Source organism: Euprymna scolopes, chromosome 1 (genome assembly GCF_053919585.1).
Source record: "Euprymna scolopes isolate OS-2025 chromosome 1, ASM5391958v1, whole genome shotgun sequence".
Taxonomy (NCBI): Eukaryota; Metazoa; Mollusca; class Cephalopoda; order Sepiida; family Sepiolidae; genus Euprymna; species Euprymna scolopes.
The window spans coordinates 175,888,886-175,912,795 of record NC_136482.1 but is presented as its reverse complement, the minus strand read 5'-3'; the positions used below and the strand labels follow the sequence as shown (position 1 = coordinate 175,912,795).

General features: G+C 35.4%; 1 protein-coding gene and 1 pseudogene across 1 annotated transcript in view; one reads left to right on the top strand and one right to left on the bottom strand.

The window, feature by feature from the left end:
• The window catches only part of LOC145277677 (uncharacterized), a 45,356-nt gene extending 22,269 nt beyond the window's left edge, over positions 1–23,087 (top strand). The window contains exons 2-5 of the mRNA XM_080129356.1: positions 3,805–4,389; positions 9,883–10,669; positions 14,854–14,980; positions 20,967–23,087. Of these exons, the coding sequence (XP_079985482.1) occupies positions 3,831–4,389; positions 9,883–10,669; positions 14,854–14,980; positions 20,967–22,883 (3,390 nt within the window). The 5' untranslated portion in view covers positions 3,805–3,830 and the 3' untranslated portion in view covers positions 22,884–23,087. The remainder of the gene's footprint in view (positions 1–3,804; positions 4,390–9,882; positions 10,670–14,853; positions 14,981–20,966) is intronic.
• On the bottom strand, positions 18,101–18,227 carry LOC145284080 (U2 spliceosomal RNA; annotated as a pseudogene).
• Positions 23,088–23,910: the final 823 nt, after the last annotated feature.

Sequence of the window (23,910 nt, the reverse complement as noted above, 5' to 3'; positions counted from 1 at the left end):
TTAACCCTAGTAGATATTAACCTTTAATCTACACCCCATACTCATACATACTTCCTTTAAAACATAATCAATCTTAATCCTATTCTGAGAAGTGTAACTTCAAAGCAGATACTAATTCTTTGATACTAACTCTATGAATTCTAACTATCTATGCGGAGCATAGAAATACCTGGCTTTGAAACCAGGTGCAGGGAAAACCCTCTCGGTGCTGATGGACCAGTAGATCTGGTTAGGTCATCCATCTAGGATAAGGAAAACTCCGATTTGTAAACCTGTGCCACTGACCTCATATGTCTTGGCACCAAACGGGGAGGAAGGCCTCCTCATTCCTAGACAACAACCTCCCTAGAGCTGGTGACTTGATCAAACCTAAACTAACTCTGCCTATCTGTACTCTCTACTCCTTCTTTGCCTATTAGCCAGGAGCAGAGGTGGCCATTCTCTAGTGGGCATTCTCAAGGCCACATTTCTGTGGATGAGGAACCGGTTGATGGTCTATTCATGTTACATGATGGTGGCTATGTACATCCGTTTTGCCTAGAACCTCAGTCTAGATCTGAAACTACAAAATAGAATGAAATGACAGCTCAATCCAAAAAAATGTTGAAACCAGACACAACACACTCACGCCTCCTCCCTTGAGCCTTGCATTTACAAATATCCGTGAACTTAGAACTAACTTAGATGATGTAGAATCATTTCTCCTAGCAAACTCCCTGGATATCTCAGCACTAAGTGAAAATAACTTGCACTCCTCCATCCCCTCTAACATCTTTAACATGCCTGGTTATCTTCCACTTTGTCGTAAGGTCTTAAACAGAAACGGACTTGGGGTCTATATTTGTAACACCCTTCCTATGTCTAGGGAATCTAAACAAGAATCAGGTGACCAGGTCTTCATGTGCTTTAAACTAAATTTACAACATAGCGTTAGCTACTTGTATTTTCTTTATTGCTCTCCAACAACCCAGGACTGCACTATAATCAATCATGTCTCTGACAGCATAAATGTAGCACTCTCCCTTCGCACTAGAGCACCCAAATACATGTATTCAGCAACTCTAACGCCCACCACAGAAATTTGCTTGACTTCTCTACTTACACTGACAGCTAGTAGCATCATCCATAACTATGCTATATCCTATTCCTTGACATAGACAGTAACATTCCCAACCTGTCTCCCAGATCGCCAGGATCAGCAAGTCTCACTTCTGGATCTATTTATTACAAGAGATCCTGAGGATCGTGTAACAAATGCTGATTGCCCACTTAGGAATGCTGATCATGCTGTGAACTCTCGACCCCAAATTGAAGAGCCATTGCTCAAAATGACAACGTACTAAAATAAGGCTGACTGGGATGCCATTAGAGATCACATCAGAGATGGCCTATGGGGAAATATCTTTTCTCTTCCTGCAGAATAGTGCGCACATGAGACTACTGAATGGTTCCAAGCAGCAATTGAAGCACATGTTCCTACACAGAAGTTCTATAGCAAACTCTACTCTCCCCAATGGTTTACTTCTACTTGTACAGTTGCCATTGCTCAGAGTCCACATACCGTAGATTTATCCAGCATAAGTCCTGTACAAACAGACAAAATATATAGAAGCTAGAAGTAATTGTAAGAAAGAAGTAGCAACAGCTAAGAGTGAATATACTGAAACCATAAGGAAACGCATAGAAGTGCAGTAATTGTGAACTCATCTGGAAAATCTACAATAGTGTAGTAAATAATGGGCAATCAATAATTCCTCCACTATCCAACAATCATGAGGTTGTTTGCACAGCAACTGAGAAAGCTAACATGTTTGTCTGTTATTTTCCCTCAAACTCTACCTTGGACCCAGCAAACCATTCCCTCCCTGATTTTCTTCTGTGGACAGAAACCACACTAGATGATCTGAAAATCACACATTATCAAGTACATGATATCATAAAACACCTAGACACCTCAAAAGCATATGGACCTGATCTCATCCCGACTGCACTATGAAAAAAATGCTCCTCTGAGGTTGCTCCAGTTCTCTCTAAACTCTTTAACAAATGTCTTAACGAATCTTGCTTTCCTGACAGCTGGAATACTGCTTCTGTTGCATCAGTTTACAAAATCTCTGGTGAACGGACTGACCCATTAAATTATTGCCCAATTAACCTCCTCTTGCTTTTCGACAAAATATTTGAGTCTTTAATTAATCAAGCTTTAATGTAGCTTACAGCTGCTAAACTTCTGTTTGACCATCAATATGGATTTAGGCTAGCCCGTTCTACTGCAGATATTTTAACTGTAATCTCTGAACGTATATACCAAGCACTGGATAATTCAGGAGAGGAGAGGGCAGTAGCCCTATATATATCTAAGGCTTTTGACAGGGTATGGCACGATGGTCTTCTCATAAAAATAAAATCTATGGTATTACTGGACGAATGCTTAATATAATTAAATCTGACTTAAATGAGAGAAGAATCCAGTTTGTCTTCGATGGGTGTATGTCCAAACAATATGAGATAAATGCAGGTGTACCTCAGGGATAGATCCTTACATGATAAAATTGTTTCTGACATGGATATATTTGCCGATGACACCACGCTCTATAGCAGGCACGTGGGAAAAACTAATGAGCACATATCTAAGGCAATGGCGGAAACTCTAGAGGAAGACCTTTAGTCTGTAGTGGAATGAGGTCAGAAATGGATGGTAACGTTCAAAGCTGCCAAGACAAAGCTTGTTTCCTTTAATAATTACATGAAACCTAATCAACCACCAATAGCTATGGCTAAAGATACATCACTTGAAAGTACTTTGTTCAAACTCCTCGGCTTAACGTTCACAGGGAACATGAGTTGGAATAAATACATTGAGATCATTGCGAAGGGTGCTGCGAAGAAGGTGGGCTCTCTTTACCGTGCTAGAAAGTTACTTATGCCTGAAAATATCCTTAACTTCTACAAAGACCCCATTCGCCCATGTATGGAGTACTGCTGTCACATTTGGGCTGGTGCATCTGCTACTAGTCTCTCGCTCATGGACAGTGTTCAAAAGAGAGTCGCCAACTTGATACGTCCTGAACTGTTATCTAAGCTTCAGTCCCTGTCCCATCGACAAAATGTTGCATCCCTCTGCTTGTTTTACAAGTGTTTTAATTGTGGATGCTCTGACGAACTACAAGCTCTTGTCCCCCCTCGATGAAAATACCCCTGACAAAGCCGACAAGCAGCGAAATGCCACCCCTACACAGTAGAGATCCCCAGATGTAAGAAAGCCTTCTACTTTAACAGCTTTTCCCCCCAGAAATGCTAGACTTTGGAATTCTCTTCCGGGTCCTGCTTCCCCAACTGTATTGACATGCAGAAGTTCAAGTGTAATGTAAACAGACATCTTGCTGCTAAACTCCCTACATAGTACCCCTGAAACTTAGGTCCTTGGTAGTAACTTCCTACATCAAAGTGGCAATGTGCCTTGTTTGGGGTGAAAATGTAATTTTAAAAAAAACCCTGATAAAACCAAACAGGAAAACCATGTAAAAAAACAATAAATTCATTGGACTTAAGGAGTCAGTCGGATAAAAAAAAATTCCGACTCCAACTACTCTTAGAAATCCGACTCCGACTCCACAACCCTGCTTAAAACTATTTATACACTCCTTGTCTGTTAGAAATATGTATATGTAATTTATTTAATTGAATGTTGTAATGGGATTATTAAGCTAAGAGATGCCCAAAGAAACTTAGTAAATTTAAGATTTACTCTTTAGAAATGTTTAGATTACTTTATTAAAAAGTGGAATTATATTTTCTTTTCAGATATTTTACATCCTTTAATTCTAAAGATGTATCGACAAAACAGAAGAAATAATCCTGACTTCAACACTGGTGGTAATTACAAAGGTAACCTTGACTTCAACACTGGTGGTAATTACAAAGGTAACCTTGACTTCAACACTGGTGGTAATTACAAAGGTAACCTTGACTTCAACACTGGTGGTAATTACAAAGGTAACCCTGACTTCAACACTGGTGGTAATTACAAAGGTAACCCTGACTTCAACACTGGTGGTAATTACAAAGGTAACCCTGACTTCAACACTGGTGGTAATTACAAAGGTAACCCTGACTTCAACACTGGTGGTAATTACAAAGGTAACCCTGACTTCAACACTGGTGGTAATTACAAAGGTAACCCTGACTTCAACACTGGTGGTAATTACAAAGGTAACCCTGACTTCAACACTGGTGGTAATTACAAAGGTAACCCTGACTTCAACACTGGTGGTAATTACATGGGTAACTCTGACTTCAACCCTGGTGGAAATTACATGGGCAACCCTGACTTCAACCCTGGTAACAATTACAAGGGTAACCCTGGTAGTGGGATGGATCTAAACTTTGGTAATCAATTTTTGCTTTTCAAAATATAACCAAATTTTTTAAAACAGTTACAGCTACTAATGAATAAATTCAGCAGAGATCCTTTTAATTACTTACCACAGTGTGTGGTATGCATTCATGAAGCCATTTTGTGAATGTTTGGCAAATTTTGTACATCACAAATATGTATATTTAATAGAATGGGCAGAAACAATTGTTTTTAAATAACATACTCTTGGAATGAACTAGGATTATATCGTTTTGTTTATTTTTATCATATATATATATGTATATATATATATATATATATATATATATATATATATATATATATATATATATATATCATGTATCTACATTGAATTTTGTGCATCTATTTTCAGTATATATGGCATAATTGTGTTGGCACACCAGTTTTCGTCAGATCACCAAAGTTAAGCAATATCTCAGCATTTGTTTTCAGTTGTCCTGTAGATACATTTCACTTGTCACTGGTATTTAACAATGTCAACTCAGGAGAGATGTGGTTGGAGATTTTGCACCTCCTGCCACAAAAATTTTTCACGTGCAGGCACCCCTTCGTGAATATCCATAGTCTGTCAAAGACTGAAGGGACCTGTTGTTAAATCTTCAGTATATACTGCATGCTGAATATGTGAATAGAGCTGGGTAGTGAGATGATAGCCTAACAAATCCTCATAAGGATGGAACGTAGAAAATTCTATGTAACTTAATTTATTTTTATATACTAGTATTGAACTGAATTTTAGTTGACGGCTCGATAAGAATTGAAAGGTTTGGTCTTATATCAAATTTTAAAGTTATTATCAGGCATATTTTTGACTTGTACAACAAGTATTAAGGTAATTTGTTCTAACATTTATACTGTGTCTGTGTGTATCTATATATATATATATATATATATATATTTCAGCCCGGCATTGCCCGGGTATTTGGAGTTGAGCAAAAAAAAAAAGTGGTCAATTTTTTAAACTTTGACCCCTATTATGACCCCTTTAAGTTTATTCTTTTGGGCTCAAATCAAGTTATTAAGTTAGATCCATGTCCAAGTAACCTATATCTAAAATTTCAAGTATTTAGACCAAAAATTGTTGGAGGAGTTTGGTAGAGTTCTCAAAAGTCAAATCGTTGAACTTTGACTCCTTAATCGCCAAATTTCTGGCCGAAATCCGGTCATATCGATTTTCCAAAATCTCAGTACCTTGTATATCAAATTTCGAGTCTGTAGACTGAAAATTGACAGAGTTATTGCGTAGGGAAATGTGCACAGACACACACAGACAGACACTTTCACTTTTATATATATACTAGCATTTTGGCCCGGCGTTGCCCGGGTGTTTGAAGGTGTATGCTGAGCAAAAAAAAAAAAAACGGTAATTTTTTAAACTTTGAACCCTATTATGACCCTTTAATATTTATTGTTTTGGGCTCAAATCAAGTTATTAAGTTAGATCCATGTCCATGGAACCAATATCTAAAATGTCAAGTGTTTAGACCCAAAATTGTTGGAGGAGTTTGGTAGAATTCTCAAAGGTCAAATCATTGAACTTTGACCCCTTAACAGCCAAATTTCTGGCCGAAAACCGATCACATCGATTTTCCCAAATCTCAGTACCCTGTATATCAAATTTTGAGTCTGTAGACTAAAAATTGAGAGAGTTATTGCGTAGGGAAATGTACACAGACAGACACGTTCACTTATATGTATATATGCAGCCTGAGCTCTTGATTGTTTTTTTTTCTACTTTTTCGTTAAAATGTGTCATCTTTAGGAAGTGGACAAATTAGGCATGCAATTTTCCATCACAAGTTTAAGGAATGCATTGAAACTATTTTGAATGCAAAAAGATGTTATCAAAGAGGTTAAAAATTAAGTTTTAGAGATACTACTATAAATTACATAATTGAAATTAGAACTTTATGGCAGCCTTTCATATCTGTTCTTTCAAGAGCATCAATACCTCTTGCATTACTCAGCTCAATCAACTCCTATGTATGTCCAAGTACCTTGTGAACAGAACTGACCCAAGAAAAGGTGTGAACAATAAACAAATACAAATCAAGACAAAACTAAACAATATAAATGCAATATAAATGCTGGAGTCCCTCAGGGGTCCATCCTGGGCCCAACTCTCTTCCTGATCTACATCAATGACCTCCCTAAACACATACTTAAATCATTCGTTGATATCTATGCTGATGACACGACCATCTACGGCAACACATCAAAGGCTGTAAATGACAAAGCTCTCTCTGATTCTCTCTCCTCTGATCTCGAGCGCGTGGTTCAGTGGGGGAAGATGTGGCTGGTTACCTTTAATGCATCCAAAACCAAACTCCTATCCTTACATCATCAACGCTCTGATCCCCATCTGGCATCAATTGTGATGGATGGCTCTCGTCTGGGTGAGGCCCCGTGTTTTGACAAGCTTCTGGGTTAACCTTTACTCCTGATCTGAAATGGAACATGTACATCAAGTCTGTTGCCAAGGTCGCTGGAAAGATGGTGGGATCCTTCTACCGCTCCAGAAGATATCTCACTACTGATGCAATTCTCTATCTATATAAAAGCCAAGTACGTCCAAGGATGGAATACTGTTGCCATATCTGGGCAGGAGCTGCCAAAAACAGCCTATCCTGCCTTGACAGAGTACAAAATAGACTTCGTGGCTTAGTGGGGGATGCCCCTTTTCTCTACCCTGCAACCTCTCTCCCACAGAAGAGACGTTGCGAGCCTATCCTTGTTTTATCGTTATTTCCATGGCAGGTGCTCGTCTGAACTTTAATCTCTGGTCCCCCCTCGCCAGTCTTTCACGAAAAACACCCGTCTAGCTGAATCCACTGTGAAAAATTTCCCCCACTCTATATCTGTGCCTAAATCAAAACGCGGATTCCATGAACAAAGCTTCTTTCTTAGAACTGCACGCCTGTGGAACTCTGTTCCCACCGGACTACAACTTGGATGTCTTCAAGTCCAATGTTAACAAATTCCTAATGAACCGCCCCCTTAAGTAAACACTTCATCAAATCTCCACACTAACATAACGTACTTGCAATAACCCTTATCCCTGAGTGGCTTCCTGGCCTTGATAAGTGGTGATCACTGTAAAAAAAACAAAAAAAAAAACAATTATATTAATCAGATACTTAAAAGAAATCACTCTCAATATGATGGATGTTGACCCTACTTAATAAATGTATCTTTCCATTCAACATCTAATTCATTGATCACAGCTTCTGTATAAAGCAAGAGACATGCAATATTGCCTATTGTTGTTCAAGCAAGATGTAGTTGATCTCATTTGATGTGTATGGAATCTACCAATGGTGATTGAAGAGTGCTTTTGTCTATAAGGAATTTGTTGTAATTTGTGATGATTTAACATTTTAGTCCTTGCCTTTGCAGTGTGTCGTGATCATAAGCTTGCCTTGTGATCTTTCCATTTTTATCCACAAAATAATCAAGAAGGTTATGCATTGCCTAGACATTGGCATAATTTTTTTTCAGTCCTTTGATTTGGTGTACAAATCTCAGAAAGTACGTCTCCGATGAATTTCAGCAGCTTTTCCGTTAAACAGTGTGTGTCCTTCATTGACCATCACTATCTTATCCCCAATAAGAAATTCATCTTTGACCAGCATGTCAATATTTGTATTCAACAAACCTTCAGCCGCCAAAGTGTTGCAACTTTCTTTACACAACTGTATCATTAAAGGCCTTTTGGAGAATCCTCTTTCCAAACGAATGTATCACCAGCATTGATGCTCAATGTGAAAAAGCTGTTAAGATCATGTTATTTGTATCCATGTTGTCTGATTGTATATCATATGGCTTCCTGATTCATCAAAACTATACTTCAACTTCATTTTAATATTATCACCCAAGTTTTCATCCCCCAAACACATTTCAAACAACCTGACAGTTGAAAGAGCTTTCAAAAACAGGAAACTATATATCTTGATACAGAACAGGTAGGTTGAATCTTGAGAGTTATGCTGGTCTAAAAGTTTAAGACTCTTTGCCATTGCAGGAATATTAGACAATCAACACTCTTCAGAATTTTCGTTTTATGTAAGTTTCCTTATTGAGGTTGTAATTGCAATAGATGGTCAAAGCCATAATAAGTAGTTCTTTGATTTGGACATCAACACGTTCATCATCCATTATCTTCTCACCCAAAGTTATCACACTGTTAGGTGGCGCAATAACTGTAGTAATTTTTTCGATGACTTTAAATGCAACGTGATCGCTACTACTTTTGAGGAATTCAACTGAGTCCACATTGACACACTTATTAGTGTATCTCTTTTTTGTTTCTATTAAAACGCTAGAAACATTTTAGCAATCTCAATAGTAGAAACATTTGAGAACACAACAAGTCTGTGACTTTTTTCAACATCTCATATTGTATTGAACTCTGGATGAAAAAGCTATTTTTCAGTTACCATGAATGACTAAAGTTCTGCACTATTGGTGCAGGTAATTTCTGAAATTTGAAAAATAAAATTTAGAAAATCTGTTTGCAAAACAATTTCACAAAATATAGGAATGTTATACAGATTTAAACTCTGTATCAGTGGCTATACTTTAAATCTGAAATCTTTGCAATGGTACAATATTCACTATTTAACCAAAATGACTTTTTTTTATGAAAATAATCCTCATAATTTGTTGCCAGTATTCATCAAATCGTCGAAAGGTGATATGTGATACAAGATATTCTTTCTGAGTATTTAACCTTACATGATTCACCTAAGTGAGATTTATTCACTAATACTACCATTCTTGCACATAACTCATGTTCACCGATGCCAAGCTGATACAGCAATGTAAGGCCTGGTGAGCGTAGGATTAAATTTGTGAATTTATCCCTCTGTAATGATGAATAATGGTTAAATATATTATTTCACATGATAACACTAATGCCAGAATATAATTTTATATATATAAAAAAAAAAAAAAAAGAAAGAAAGAAAATAATATATATATATATATATTATTTTCTTTCTTTCTTTTTTTTTTTTTTTTAGACATTTTTTATGGTCTTGAAAAAAAGATAAGTGTAGTTATAAGTAATTATTTAATGAAGTGGTTGATGTCATTTCAAAACATTGGTATCCAATGACATCAAATTTGTAAACACATTTGTTGATCATTGGAATTGTAGAAAAAATAATTAAAATAGTTCTCTTTTCATGCATAATTCATATATATATATATATATATATATATATATATATATATACATATATATAGAGAGAGAGATAAATTAATATATGCAAAAGTTGCTGTCTCCTTATTCCGCATTTTGAAAATTTTGATTATGTCTCCCCTCATAGACGAGGGCAATTAGTTGGATTCTGAAAGGAATGCATACTGTCAATATATATTGTTGCTTTGAAGGATTCACTGAAATGAATTCCTTTTTCATTATTTTCTTTTGTTTTAAAAAATTATCATCCATTTTTATAGATTTTTTTTCTGTTTTTCAGGGGGAAATGATTCCCGTAGAACTGTAACAGTTCAATCTAAAATGAATTATGACTGTAAACCTATGTTTGACAGGGCTTATAACAATAATGATTTTCAACCTAACTCTAATTTATCCGAGGCTCAAAATCGCCATTATAATCCTGTCGTCATGAATTATGAACAAAACCAAAATCAATATAATGACGAAAGGACTTTAAGCTTTAAACCGAATCGAGATGTGGAAATGAATCGGAGCGGCAATAACCGGTCAGAACCAAGCAGTCAAGTGTATTATGTTATACAAAAGATGAAAATGTATCTAAATGATAAACCTATCCGTAATCCTGCTCGGTTGTTTGTTGATGCGGCCAACTTTGCTTCTGCTTCGTTTGAATTGAACTATATACCACCAGATTCTAACACGAGGCAGTATCGATTTAATGTTCTGGTTGAAAACGTGTTTCTTGCCTTTGGAACATCATTGCCATCAAATGAAAGTTCATCATCGGCTAAGAAAGCTGCACGACATGCAGCATATTTGAATGCCTTGAATCGATTAAAGAATTCAAGTGCTGAGGAGATCTGCAGTGGTTCTGTAGGTAAACCTGCTGCAAAAGTGAATGCTTTTGCTTATGACCCAATTATCGAACCAGATCCTATGCGACCCCTTTCTGCTCTTGTCATCAAAGAAACAAAGAAATCTTCTGTGCAACGTGTAAGGAATGCAATGCGTATTTTACGGAGCAGTGTCTTTTTCAGTAAAATGACTTTGGACACTGCTAAATCTGAGGTTGGAAATATGCACAAGTAAGTAATATCAATTTTCTTATATCAAATACCACAATGTTTTACATTTAAACAAACTTTTGTGTAACTTGAATATTCACATTGGGCTGCTTCATTGCATTTGCTTTGAAAGTCGTTTAAACTGCCATCAAAATGTTGGTATCATTTAGTTTTTGCTTGAGCCAATGTTGATATCCAAACTGCAACAGTGGAAAGAATTGTTCAGTTTATTTGAGAAAAGCGATTTCCATAAGTTTTTGAAATGGAGATTGAAATCAGTAGTTGTTTTCCCCTTATATCGTTATTGTCACAAATGACATATCTAAAGGGTGCGGATGATATTTGTACAAGATTATTGTTTAGGAAAACCTAAATCTCATTTTTTGAGATGTATTCATCAAACTTGGCTGAAAGTGTCTTTATGCCAAGTTCACTTAATGAACCTACATTTTGACTTGATGAGGCTTGGAGTAGACTCTGAACCAACTGCAATCTTTGTCACTGTCTCCCAACCTTGGCATCCAGAAGTTCTGGTGGTCCTGGCCTTCAACTCATTCTTTGTGCTATAACATGGCTCTTTCCACCGTCAAATGGATAAAAGTCAAGTGAGCCAGATGAAGTGTAATCAACAGTTTTTTGATAGCCTAACCTGGTTCTTCTGGGTGGTGTAACTGGGACACTAAGTCTTGCACTGAAATGTACCACTTTCCTACAGCCACCTGATTGATTCAGGATTTCATTACCTTACTCAGAACACTGATGTATCTATTGGTGTTCAATCTGCGTCCTTCTGGGAAAGGTGGAATTTCATGACAACACTGAAGACCATGGTTGTCATTGGAAGCTTCATCTGCATTACTCTAAGCATGTGTTTGGTTAAGACAGTGTACAACATGTTGTTCTGGTTTTGGCAAAACTTTTTTATTTCAAACTGCATATGTCTGTCACTTTTCTTGCATTGTCCAAAAGTGAGAATTTTTTTTCTTTCAAGACAATAGAATTCCGTTTCCAGCAAGCAAGCATTTAATTTTTACCTGAGAAATGGAAATTATTCCTGTTTTGATAGATATTGTTCTTTTCTCATCATCCCTTTCCTTTGCAATGGCACACTTTGCCTTTCTGGGTTGATTGTCAATGATCTCAACTTTGTTGATGAACTTCAGCTTCAGCATCTTCGATCATGCATTTTTCCCTCTAATTACGCCTTGTAGTCGAATCCTCTCTGACCTTTTTTATAATCTTCCTGTTAAAAACTGAGGAAGTCTAAAATATCCTTATGTGTTCTTTTTGGCATGGATTTTAAGGAGAACTCATTGTTTCTCCCACAAATAATAATGTTGAAAATTATCCATAATCAGTTTTTCTTCAAGAAAAAAGAATGGAAATCTTAATGTTTTCATGAAGACAAATTTCTCTGCTAAAATGCATAAAATTAGTTGAAAATTCTGACCCAATATCATCTGCACCCTGTACATCTTATTTGTCATATAAATCATTTTTTTTTCTGTTACTAATGTGTAACAGCTTTAAAAATGGAAAATTGTGCTACCTTAACGAAATTAGTCATGTAAAATTGTACATAAAATTTTGATTATAACATTTTTGTTTTAACTCTTGTATATTATTTAAGAAATAAAAAAATGATTTCAACTGAAAACAAGTTTAGTAAACTTGTTTATCATGTAATAAAAAAAAATTATTTCAAATGAAAACAAGTTAAACTTGTTATATCAAAAAGATGCATAGGATTGCTTCATCAATAATTTTTTATTGACTTGAAGTTATAACATGTTTCAGTTCTTCCAACATCACGTCTGTTCACCCAAGCGAGTCTACCAAAATAATGTCTATACTTGCAGACATTCAAATGTTTGTTGAGCTTACGATCGGTTGAAACCACTGCTGCAAATGCTAAAACTTCAGGCAGAAGTAACAGGCATCACTTTCTTCCTGCTCTCAACGAGTCGCACAAATGATTGTTCCTCCTAAATGCATAACGATTTGAACTTTTTTTTTTTCCTGCAAAATCTAAAAATTGTCTTATTGATCATTATTCCTGGTTTGATGACAAATTTAATCTACGTTGTTTCAGTCTTATATTGTATTAAGGGTTTGGTCATATCTGGTACCTCCTATCACGTCAGACAAGCACTTAGAATTGGTTTCAGTGGAGATGATGGTCTCTCCTTCTTTTTCATGTTTACAAGTTCACAGAACTCTGTAGTCCTTCATACGCCGATTGAATAAAAATTTCAATTTGTCATCGGTGTACAAGATCTCTAACCAGCTTATTGTATGCCGTAGATCTCCAACTAGTTTTGTCGCAAAAAATTCTCGCATAGTATTCCTATACGCTGTTGGATTAACCCCATAATCTTACATGTTCATTTTTCCTTGACATTAGCTTGTACTGCCCCCAGGATTAGTTTTGCTGTTTCTTCTTCCTCTGGCTTTGTTGACTTCAAAGTTAGAAAAAAAGTTCAGATCAGCATGACCTTTTGTCCTCAAATATTCATGAATCATTCCTTGTACTCTATCTCTTTCCCTTGTGGACATGCATTGCAAATACATTTGTTCAAGGGATCACAAATTCCTGTATCAAAAAGGGAGATATCGTGCAGCACTAATGAAAGTGCCTTAGGCAAACTAAGTTCTCTTTGAATGGTGAAGACTAAATCAGTAAGCCTTTTGCAATCTCTAAAAGGAAGAGGTAGGATAGCTTTGTGAGACCAAACAGATATTACACTTCAATCTTAGCCTGAAGGTTAGATTTGTTAACCAACATCTCACAGTGCCACAGCTAAGCACAAATTCATTTTTTAGTGGGGAATCAAACTCTCCAAAAAGGACACTATTGTCCAACTGTAAAAACTTGGTTCATACCGTCTGCATTCCCTCACTGGTTAGGACAACTCGAGCAATAAACCAGTCCTTCTTCCTAAGGGAGGAAAGGCAGTGAGCCCTTTGCCACCTTTAAAAGAATGAGGTAATGCTGGGGAAGGTAGCCTTCTGAGATTGAACAGATACTATACTATAATTCTAGACTGGAATTGTTTATCTGACTCTTAAAACGTCATGAGTAGATAACTAAAAATAATAATTTTATAGTATGATTCCAGCTCTCAAAAATGAGGAACTTTGGTTCAGCTATTTTGATTTGATCGATAATATCAGTATTTGGTCATTGAAGAAGGTGCCTTGGGTAACAAACAATAAACCCATCTTCCTCTGGAAGGAGAACATGAAAGCCAATATTGTTTTTTGATTGCTTTCAAAAGGAGATAAACCAAACTGATACTATACTTTGATCCTAGAATAGATTTGGTTACCAGCCTTTTACAACAGCAAGGTTATGCATAGTGCCAGTGTGTAGTGAGGATTTCACTCCCCAAAAGGTTCAGCCTGGTTTGTCCTATCAACATTTCTTAACTACCTCAAGTGACTGGCCATTTCTTTTCTGAAAAGAAGAAACTAAAAGCAGTTTTTTTGTTACCACTGACATTTCTTTACTTTGAAATGAGAAAGTGAAAGATAAATCTTTTGCCGATTCCAAATGGAATAAATGTCATAATGGTCTACTGTAACTGAACTGATACAACACTTTGATCATGGATTGGATTTGTTTAGGAAACTAACCCAATCAGTATTGTTGACATTCTCTCTCTGAGAGGTGCACTTCAGGTGATGGTCTATAGACTAAACCTTCTTCCGAAATAAAAAGTTGAAAAATGAATCTTTTGCCGATTCCAAAGGGTAATTAATGCTATGGAGAATGGCCTCCTGCCACTGAACAGGTACTAGACATCAATCCTGGACTAGATGTGTTTACTTGCCTTCCATAGCAGCAAGGATGATCATTTTATCATGGAAATCCTGCTTCCAAGTAAAGGGCACTGTGGTTTTGTTCAAAATTAACTTGATTAGTATGCCCTCACTGGTTGAAGTGTGGTGGATAGTAAACTTACCTCCCTTAGAAAGATGGGGGGGGGGGATACAGAAGATGGAATTCTGGAACTTAATAAATATATTTCAATCCTTGTCTGAATGCTAGATAAGTTATGTGTGTTTGTCAGTGTTTGAACTAGCACATATCTATAAGAGACTGTCAAATCACAGTTTGAAATAGCATTTTCACTGCCAAGATATCAGATAGAAAAGTCTTTTTAAAACTAACCATTCTTTTGATTGTTTGTTTTTTTTCTCAGGGTGACAGTTTTTGTGCAGAATAAACCAGTTGGAATTGGTTTGGGTTCTTCCATAACCACAGCCACGACAAATGCTGCCGGAGATGCCCTCTTCAATAATTTCTACCGCAAATGTCCCATCGTTTATGTGAGTTCATCATTTTATTTTTTATTTTAATTCTCAACCATTTTCATTTGAATGGTGTTTTTGTGTCTGTGATTTCGAATCACTGAAACTTGAATCCAATAAACAATGAAATTTGAATCCAGTAAACAATTACAATTCTTCAATTCTTTTATTGAATTAACACTGAATATATAACAATGTGATCACATTAAATTGCAACATGGTGAATTGTCACATTTTTATGAAAGAAACTGTTAATTATCAAAGAGCCAACATTTCAGTGAATGAGCCTTTCCTGAGGATGCAATATATCTGGAGATGGAGGTGGTGTTATAAAAGAATAAAATCCTATTTTTCAATGATTTTACAAAAGAAACTTTACCTTTTAGATTCCTATATCTTAAGTTCAACTTTTATATAATTAGACTAGTTTAGATTATCTAGTGTTGTCCATCTAAAAAATGATTGAATTATAAAAAAAATTAAAAGTAATTTTTGTGACTTGAATTTTTTCAGAAAATCATTTTTTGAAACAATTTTTTTTTTTTAGAAATTCTTTTTAGTACTTTGCATTAATAGATTATGAGTAAAGAACAATAAATTAACTAATAATAGACATGAAAGAATTGAAGTTGCTTAAAATATCTCAATAATGACATACATAGAAATCTAAGAAATAATCTGTTTAATTTTTAAAATCTGACTAAAAATAAGGAAGTTATCACTATTTTTTTTTCCTCACATGTTTAGATATTTTACCCTCTTTAAAACCATACATTCTTTGTCATTTTGGACACTTTTTCAGTAAAAATGCTATGTTCTTGTTAAAACGCAAAACTAAGCAATGAAATTTGCCATATAAGTGTACCTTTGTGAATATCGCACTGAGAATCTCAATAAATTAATAGTTTATCTGCAGTAAATGCATATATGTTGCAATAGCGTAAAAATTCCATGTGTCTATTAATCAAAAAAAAAGGGAACTCAAAATTGAATTCTAATGCATTTTATGTACAAGGAACTGAAATCTATGGCAAGATTTCTTTGCTAACATTGTAGATTGACACCTGATAAATTGCCTTCACGTGCCACCCCAAAATATGCAATTTTCCCTTTTTTAGGCAATTATATATGAATACACTAAAAAATTTGAGAAATTATGTGTATATATATATATATAAAATTTTCTATGAGAAAAAAATCCTGTGAGTTGTTTATTTTATTTACGACAATTATGTGTTTTTAAGAAGGTCTTTGTAAGAGTGGGGCTTGAAACTCTAACCAGGTTAGTGATTGGAGTTATAAGTAATTAAGGGGAAAAATAAAAATCAAAACCAATTATTTTAGAGTACGTAGATTAATTTCACATAGAAATTTAGTGTAAAATAATCCACCATTTATTTCTAGGTCGTTTTATGGCAGTTAATTTATTTTTTATGAGAGACAAACCCTGTGCATGGTTCTTAGATGACTGTGTTGTTTTTAAGACCTGTTTGCATGATTTGGGGGAGTGGGGGTGCTCAGACTTAGGATTAGTAGCAGAGTTTTGAAACGGTTTATTTGTCGAAGTAAGTGCCATTCAGACAAGGTTAGTGGTAGGGTTACAAGAGTTTTTCAGGGTAGGGCTTGTCACTCAGATTTAAGGTTTAATGGTATGACATGTTTAAGAAAGGCATTTTTAGGGGGTAGACTTGTCATTGGGGCCTAGATTTAGTGGTAATGTGATTTTATATATTATAAATTTTCAAATTGAAAAAATATTAAAAGAATTTAGGATACCCATTATACATTAAGTTTATATGTGAAAATGGCCCTCCCACATCTCTATTCTAAATTATTTTTGTCATTTTTCTTCCCACTAAGTTTTATTTATTTATTTTTTTTATTCCAGGGTGTTTACACATAATTGCATAAAAATGTAGAATCTTATTTATTTTTTTTAATTGGTGGCTACAAAGTCATTTGTTACTATAATTTAAGCTGGAGAGTCAAGTATATTTGAAACCAATATTTTTTGAAGGAAATTTTATAAAAGAATCACAAACCGCATTAGCTTTAAACAAGAACTTTTTTTTTTTTTTCGAAATAAACATAGTTCACAAAACTCATTGCTTTACACAGCTGAGGACAGCAGCTGCTGCTTCATGCTTCAGCTGCTGACCAGCTTATGAGCACTACTACTAGTCAAATTGTTTATTTTTACTAAGAACAGATTTTTCTTTTTTTTTTTTCTTTTTTTTATGATCAGTCTTATTAAAAGCTGGTGATACCAAAAGAGAAATCAACATAGAATTATCATTTTAACATATAAAAAAAATTAATTTGCATATAAAAATATTTAGAAAAAAATGTTTGAGATGCATCATGTTAGAATTTTATTTTTAATAAAAAAAAAACAAAAAAACAAATGGATCAGTTTATTTTGTATCCTAACAATAAGTGATTTTTTTTTTCTTCTGATTATTTTCCAAATTTCATAACGAAATTTCTCATAGAAGAGTGGTAATGAGCTTTTAAACATTGTGGGATAAAAAAAAAAAAAGAAATCTGATACAAAATGGCCGTTTTATAGCGTTAAGTTTTATCATTACTTTCCTAAAAACTCTTCAAAATATATCATATAGACTATTGTTTATTAAGGCATTTGAAAGGATATTGGTTTCCTAACAAAATGGTGGTATTTTAAGGACTTGAAGTGTTTTGGTTTTTAAACAATGACTATTTTAGTAGGAATACTCTGAAATCTTGAAATATCCAAAGTGTTTTCATAGTCAGTTGACATTACCATAATAGGTGTTTAGTTTAATCAAGACATTAAAAATTGAAAATATTGGTAAGAAAAAATTATATTGTACGAACCTGTTATGGAATTAAGTTCTCATAAAACAAGGCCGATAGCCATTAGTTGCGTGTTCTCGTGTAATGAATGAATGCGTGAATGTGGGATTGGCATGAAATTCTTAAAGATAAACTAAAATGACCGAAAAATGGGCTGAAATAACTTAAATAAATAAAAAGTAAATGAGTTAGAATGACTTTAATGAACTTAAGGATGAATTGAATTACCTTAAAAAATAACTGGAATCCTTCAAAAACAACTTGAATGATCTGGAGAATGACTTTGAGACTGACTGGTTGTAAAATGGGTGATCATTTTACATTAAATTAATACAGAAAAGTGATCCCCCACTTTATATCACAATAAGTACAGCAATTAGTAAGAACAGATACTACACTTTGATCTTGGCCAAAAGGCCAAGAAAAGGGTATTTATTTGCTCCCCCCACCGAGCAAATTAGGCACAAGGCCGATTTTTAATGTGAGAAGTGAAGGGGAAATGGGGACCAACTCCCCGGGGAGTAGGGGAGCTGGATAGTAACAATTGGTATGAAGGGTTGCCCCTACATTGACCAAGGTCTTATATGTGGAATTGCCCCCACATATGGTCTTTGCTTGCAGTATCTGCCGGAACAGATACTACACTTTGATCTTGTTTATATAGTTTATTTCCGTAATGAAAAAATTTTACAATTAAATAATGAGAAATTCAAAAAATAAAAGCAAAAAATTAACATTTGTAAACAAACTTAGGCGCAAGGCCATACCAGAAGTGGGATGGGGAGTGTTGCAGGGTCTTTGTTACTAAAGTGAAAATGGAGTCTTTGGCGACTTTACTTTTGACTGGCAACATTTACCACAATACCTCATTCACTCTGTGGACTCTAAACTAACGAAAACCCCAGCGTTTTTGCAGAAAAGAATATATTTACAATTTCTGTGTGTGTGTGTAAAATAGTTTTTTTATTTTTTTTTTTTTTATTTATTATTATTAAAATGTGTGTGTGTGAAAAAAGTTCAATTCATTGGAAAATAAAAAGTTCTTGAATTTGGAAGAGAAACAGTTCGTGTTGGGGAGTGGGAAATCTAGAAAAAATATACAAAAAATAAAATTAGTGCATTGTTAGTAAGGTCCCTCCCTGCGCTAATCTAGAAAGTTAGATCACCTACTGTTTTCTGGGGCACCGAAAACAAGCGGGAAGATCCCTAGTGGGGATTGGGAAGAATTCTTATCAGATGTAGGGAGGAAAAATAAATAATTGTCTAAAACAAAAAAAGGGGATAGGCGGCGACCTTCGAGTAGGAATTGATCAGGGGGTGAAAAAACAAAGATAGGAGGGGGGTAGTGGTAGGGTAGGCTCGGAAGTTTCTCTAGTGCCAAAAAACAAACAATCGGGGGACAGGATCTCATTTGTACCACCAGTCAAGAGTCTCTTTACTTTTTATTTGTCTAACCTGGCGGGATGGGCTCCGTAGGACCCAGTACCGCATGTGCCATGCCTATGGTGGTAACACGAATTCAAACTTGGCACCTCGTCGGATGCACAAGCTAGCGTCATACACCCACCTCTTGTCAAAGACCACTCGAGGCAACCTCTTCCAATCGCATCTGATCTTTACTTTAAGCATATGTTTAGACGATCAGATCCCGATCCGGAACAGATATCCCTTCGCGGACTCGCTTGAGGCGTGTGATCCATATGACTATCCTCGCTACTGCTAGTATCGCTAGAAAAACCATTTTTTTCTCCCTAGGCAGCGGCGGATCGATGTTCTCCACAAAATGCGACTCCTCGAGTTCAAGCCAGCGCTTGGCATTGATGCGAGCCGTTACCTCATTGACATACCCTAGGAGGGTCTTGAGCCTGCTGCAGCGGGAAAAGGCATGACCAGCTGTTTCTCTCATGTCCTCGTCGCAGCGCAGGCAGTAGACCCGGGTTTCTTTATTGTAAAGGTTGAGTTCCTCAAGAAGGGGCAGTGCGTTCCGGACAAGTCGCCAGGTAAGGGGAAATTCCGAATTTGTAAGCAAGTCCCGTCCCGGCGCCCAACTCCACTGGGAGCGGACCTCCTCCAACAACATCCCCGTCTGTTTCACTAGCGGTTCCTTTGTGCTACGCCCCAATAGCTCCCGATAAAGCCTGTTCCTAGACACTTTGATCTTGGACAAAAGGCCAAGAAAAGCTTAAAAAGCTAAGAACAGCATTTATTAAGAACAGACCTTTGATCCTAACCAAAAAGGGCAAGCACAAAAGTGTTACGGACAGACCGACCGACGGAGTGACTTATAGAATCACTTGCATGCGACTAAAAATATTTCACTTAATTTGATAAATAGTTTTTTTTTTGTTTTTTTTTTTTAAGAGAAAAATCAAATTATAATGAGATTGATCATATCCCACCATCTTATTTCATGGACGAGGAGGGGGGGGGGGCCTTTAAACAAAAAGTGATTAACAAAAGACAAATTGGAAAAGGGATTAAAAAAGAACTCTGTAAAATAAGTGAAAAAGCTAAAATATTTATCTAGGTATTTTTTCTTCCCCTGTTTCAAAATAATTTCATCAAATTTGAACAAAGTTTAAGTGGTGATTGGAGTTATCTCCCTTGTCTTCTCCCCTCCTACTCACAAAATAGGCAAGATGGCAGGATACAATTGATCTCATAAAAATTCGATTTTTCTGTGTAAAAAAAAAAAAAGAAAAAAAAAATACTTGATCAAATTAAGTGAATTTTTTTATGAGAACTTAATTCCATAATGGGTATGTACAATATAACTTTTTATTTCAATATTTTCCTTTTTTAATGTCTTGCTTAAACTAAACAAGTACCCTATGATAATATAAGTAATGTGGAAATTTTCATTTTAATGTTTGACACGTTTATTTTTACAGAAGTCAAGGGAAATAACTTGTGACATAATTACTTCCATTAAGTCACCAATCTAACAATCTTTTTGAGAATAAATATTTTCAGGAGGAGATGGACAAAATCAAATATTAAATGAAAAAATAATCTGTGAGAGGGATTGCTATTATGTTGAAGAATTATACGAGAAAATGTTTTAAAGAAAAGCAAGAATAATAATTTTTTTTTGTAATCTGAATTCACCTGATTTTTGCTATCAAAAATATTTTTATCCGCTTTTCTGTTTACATTTTGTTTATTTCAGATTCACGAAGAAGACCGTAGTCAAAAATGGATAAATTGGACTAATGTGAAATATTTGGCAAATGAAATGGAAAGTATTGGTGGTCATTCTTTAGGTTTTGGACGGGGCATTTCAAATCGGAGTTTTGCAATTGCTATCAAGAAATTTGTCGACTCTCATTCCTGGAACGAAGTCGATGATGAATTAGTATTTGGTCCTGGAATGTCTGATGATTGTGCAAGATCTTTATCCAACATTGCCAAAGAAAGAAACTTGAAATTAAGCGTGAGAAAACATTCTCGGTTGGGCAATTATTATATCCTTCAACGTTATTATGACCCGCTTGACCTGGTGGACTGTTTGAAAAGAAATGGTGGTCGCCAAAGTAAATACCGTCTTGTCAACAAGTCCAATATTCCTCAAATCCAATGTGATTACTGGGAACCATCGTCTTCAGTTTGGAACGATGATAAAGTTCCTAAATCAAAAGATTTCAACTTGCCTCATTCTAAAGACAAGTATTCCATGTCGGACAACGATAGATTTAATCAGAAATTCACACAAGACAAAGAAATGGGTGGTTTTAACGATAGAGAATTTAGACAGGTGTCAAGATCTAACTCTGACTTTAGACCAATGTCGGATTCGTTTGACAGAGAACCTACAAAAATATCTTGGGCTGATGACAGGGGATTCAGACAGATGTCCCAGCCTAATGACAAAGAATATGGCCAATCACGTTGGCTTGATAATAATGAAATTAGACAGATGCGTAGATCAGATGATCTGGAGTTTGGTCAAATGTCTCGGCCTGATGATAGAGAATTTAGATCAGTATCCCAAACTAACATTGGGGAATCCAACCAGACAACATGGCGTGACAGAATGCCTGGTTCTTATGATAGAGAGACTTCTAGATCTGATACTAGAGAATTTGGAGCCATGGATAGTCTTGAACGAGAACTTCGACTTCGTGGTCAAATGGAGAGGGGAATGTCTGATAATAAAGAATTTAACTTTGACAAGAATCCAAGACTTGGTCACAATGAAAGACGGCAGGACTACACTGGGCAAAATTTTAACCGTATGTCAAATGACCAGGATAGGGAATTTAATTCACAGTTCCGTACTAATGATGGAGATAGGCGACAAATGCATCGTACTTATGATGACAATCTTGATGAACCGACACGTGAACGAGATAATAAAAACTATAATCAAATGGGCCCAAACAGAAGGAATTATGACGATGTCTCCGGTGTTGATAGCAATAGATTTTATTCGCAAGGCCCAAATTATGATGATAGGAGATTGCAATTCAATAATGAACCACAACTCTCTTCCATGGATCGCCCAAATAATCCGATGAATCCAAATAATCCGATGAATCAAAACAATATGATGAATCCAAACAATATGATGAATCCAAACAATATGATGGATACAAACAGAATGCCAAATAATGGACCCTGGAATAATATGCAGAATTCAAGAAACGATGATCGCAGAATGGCTAACAATTCTGGAATGTTTCCTCCAAATAATCCTGGACAACCCCAAGGAAATATGATGATACAACAAAACAGGATGGGCATAAATCAAGATGTTCAAAAAAATCAAATAAATGCCCTTCGGTTTCTCACCAAAAAAATTGCTTATACTGCTCTTCATGCAAATGTGAAAAGCATTCTTGCAAATGCCCGAAAGTTGTCAAACATTGCTAGTGCAAGAAACAGGATGGAAAGGTCTGGTTCTCAAATGCCACCATTTAGAGCAAGAACTCTAGGAAAGGGCATTAGTAACCGCCCCCATTCAATGACAAAACCAAAAGCTGCTCTCATGTTGCAGCATGCACAGAAGAAGAAAACGAACGAGAAGCAATCTAACTCCAAAAAATCATCAAATCAGAAGAAAGTTTCTTCACAAAACAAAAAATGATTCATTTTATTATTATTTTATTATTTTTACAAAAGTGAAAATACTTTTACAAAAGTCTAAAAGTCTTCAGATCTGAATGACATGAAAATAGACAGTTGTCTTTTTCTCATAATTTTTATCTTTATTTTCTTTTTTTTAATGTCCATTGTAACTGTTATCATCTAGATTATGTGACTTGAATTACAATAAAATGTTTGACAAGTTTTTTGGTTTCTGATTTTATCATTTAAATAAGACATTCATAAATCCCTTTAAGAGCTTGTTAATTTACCTCTAAAGTTTTTTTTATTTAGGAGAGGGGTCTACTCTAATTATGTTCTTTAAAAAATATAGTTTTATAAGCAATGCCAAACATAAACAGGCCATGTTTATGACAGGAAAAATAGGTTTAAAAAGTGATATTTTCATAGATTAAACTTATATCTTGGCTATTTTTCAAATTATATCTATGAAATTAGTATATAAAGTAAATATAATCTTTCCTCTTTCTAATGATAACATCTTTTTATCCTACAATGATTTATTGGTCCCTCTGACAAAAGAAGGGTGAACCTCTAATCACCTTTGTCTGTTCGTCCATGCATCTATCCGCACTTTTCTGAATAACTATGCCTTGGAATTCTTTTGAAATTTTGCACAAACATTAAACCCGATTTGAATAAAAAAAGTAACAGAACAGATTTTCTGGGAAACTCTGGTTGCCTCCTCCTCCCTCCCCCCCCTCCCCCAAGAGGTGCCTTTCGGGTTAAAGTCGCTAAAATTGACACTTTTGTGCTTATTAAAAAAAAATTGATGCCTTGGATCTTTATAAAACTTTCTGAAAAGTTGTAACTAACTGATTTCTATATAATTTTGTTTGTCTATAGGGTAACCTGGGGTAATTCCATGCCCACTCGGCTTGCTTCTGCTATCTATAGTGATCATTCAGCGACACAATCCAGAGCTATCCTGAGGAAAGCACAACAATTCCACTTTTCAGTCATCCTTATACTTATGTACTCTCTACTGTTCTAAGTTTGTTATTTAC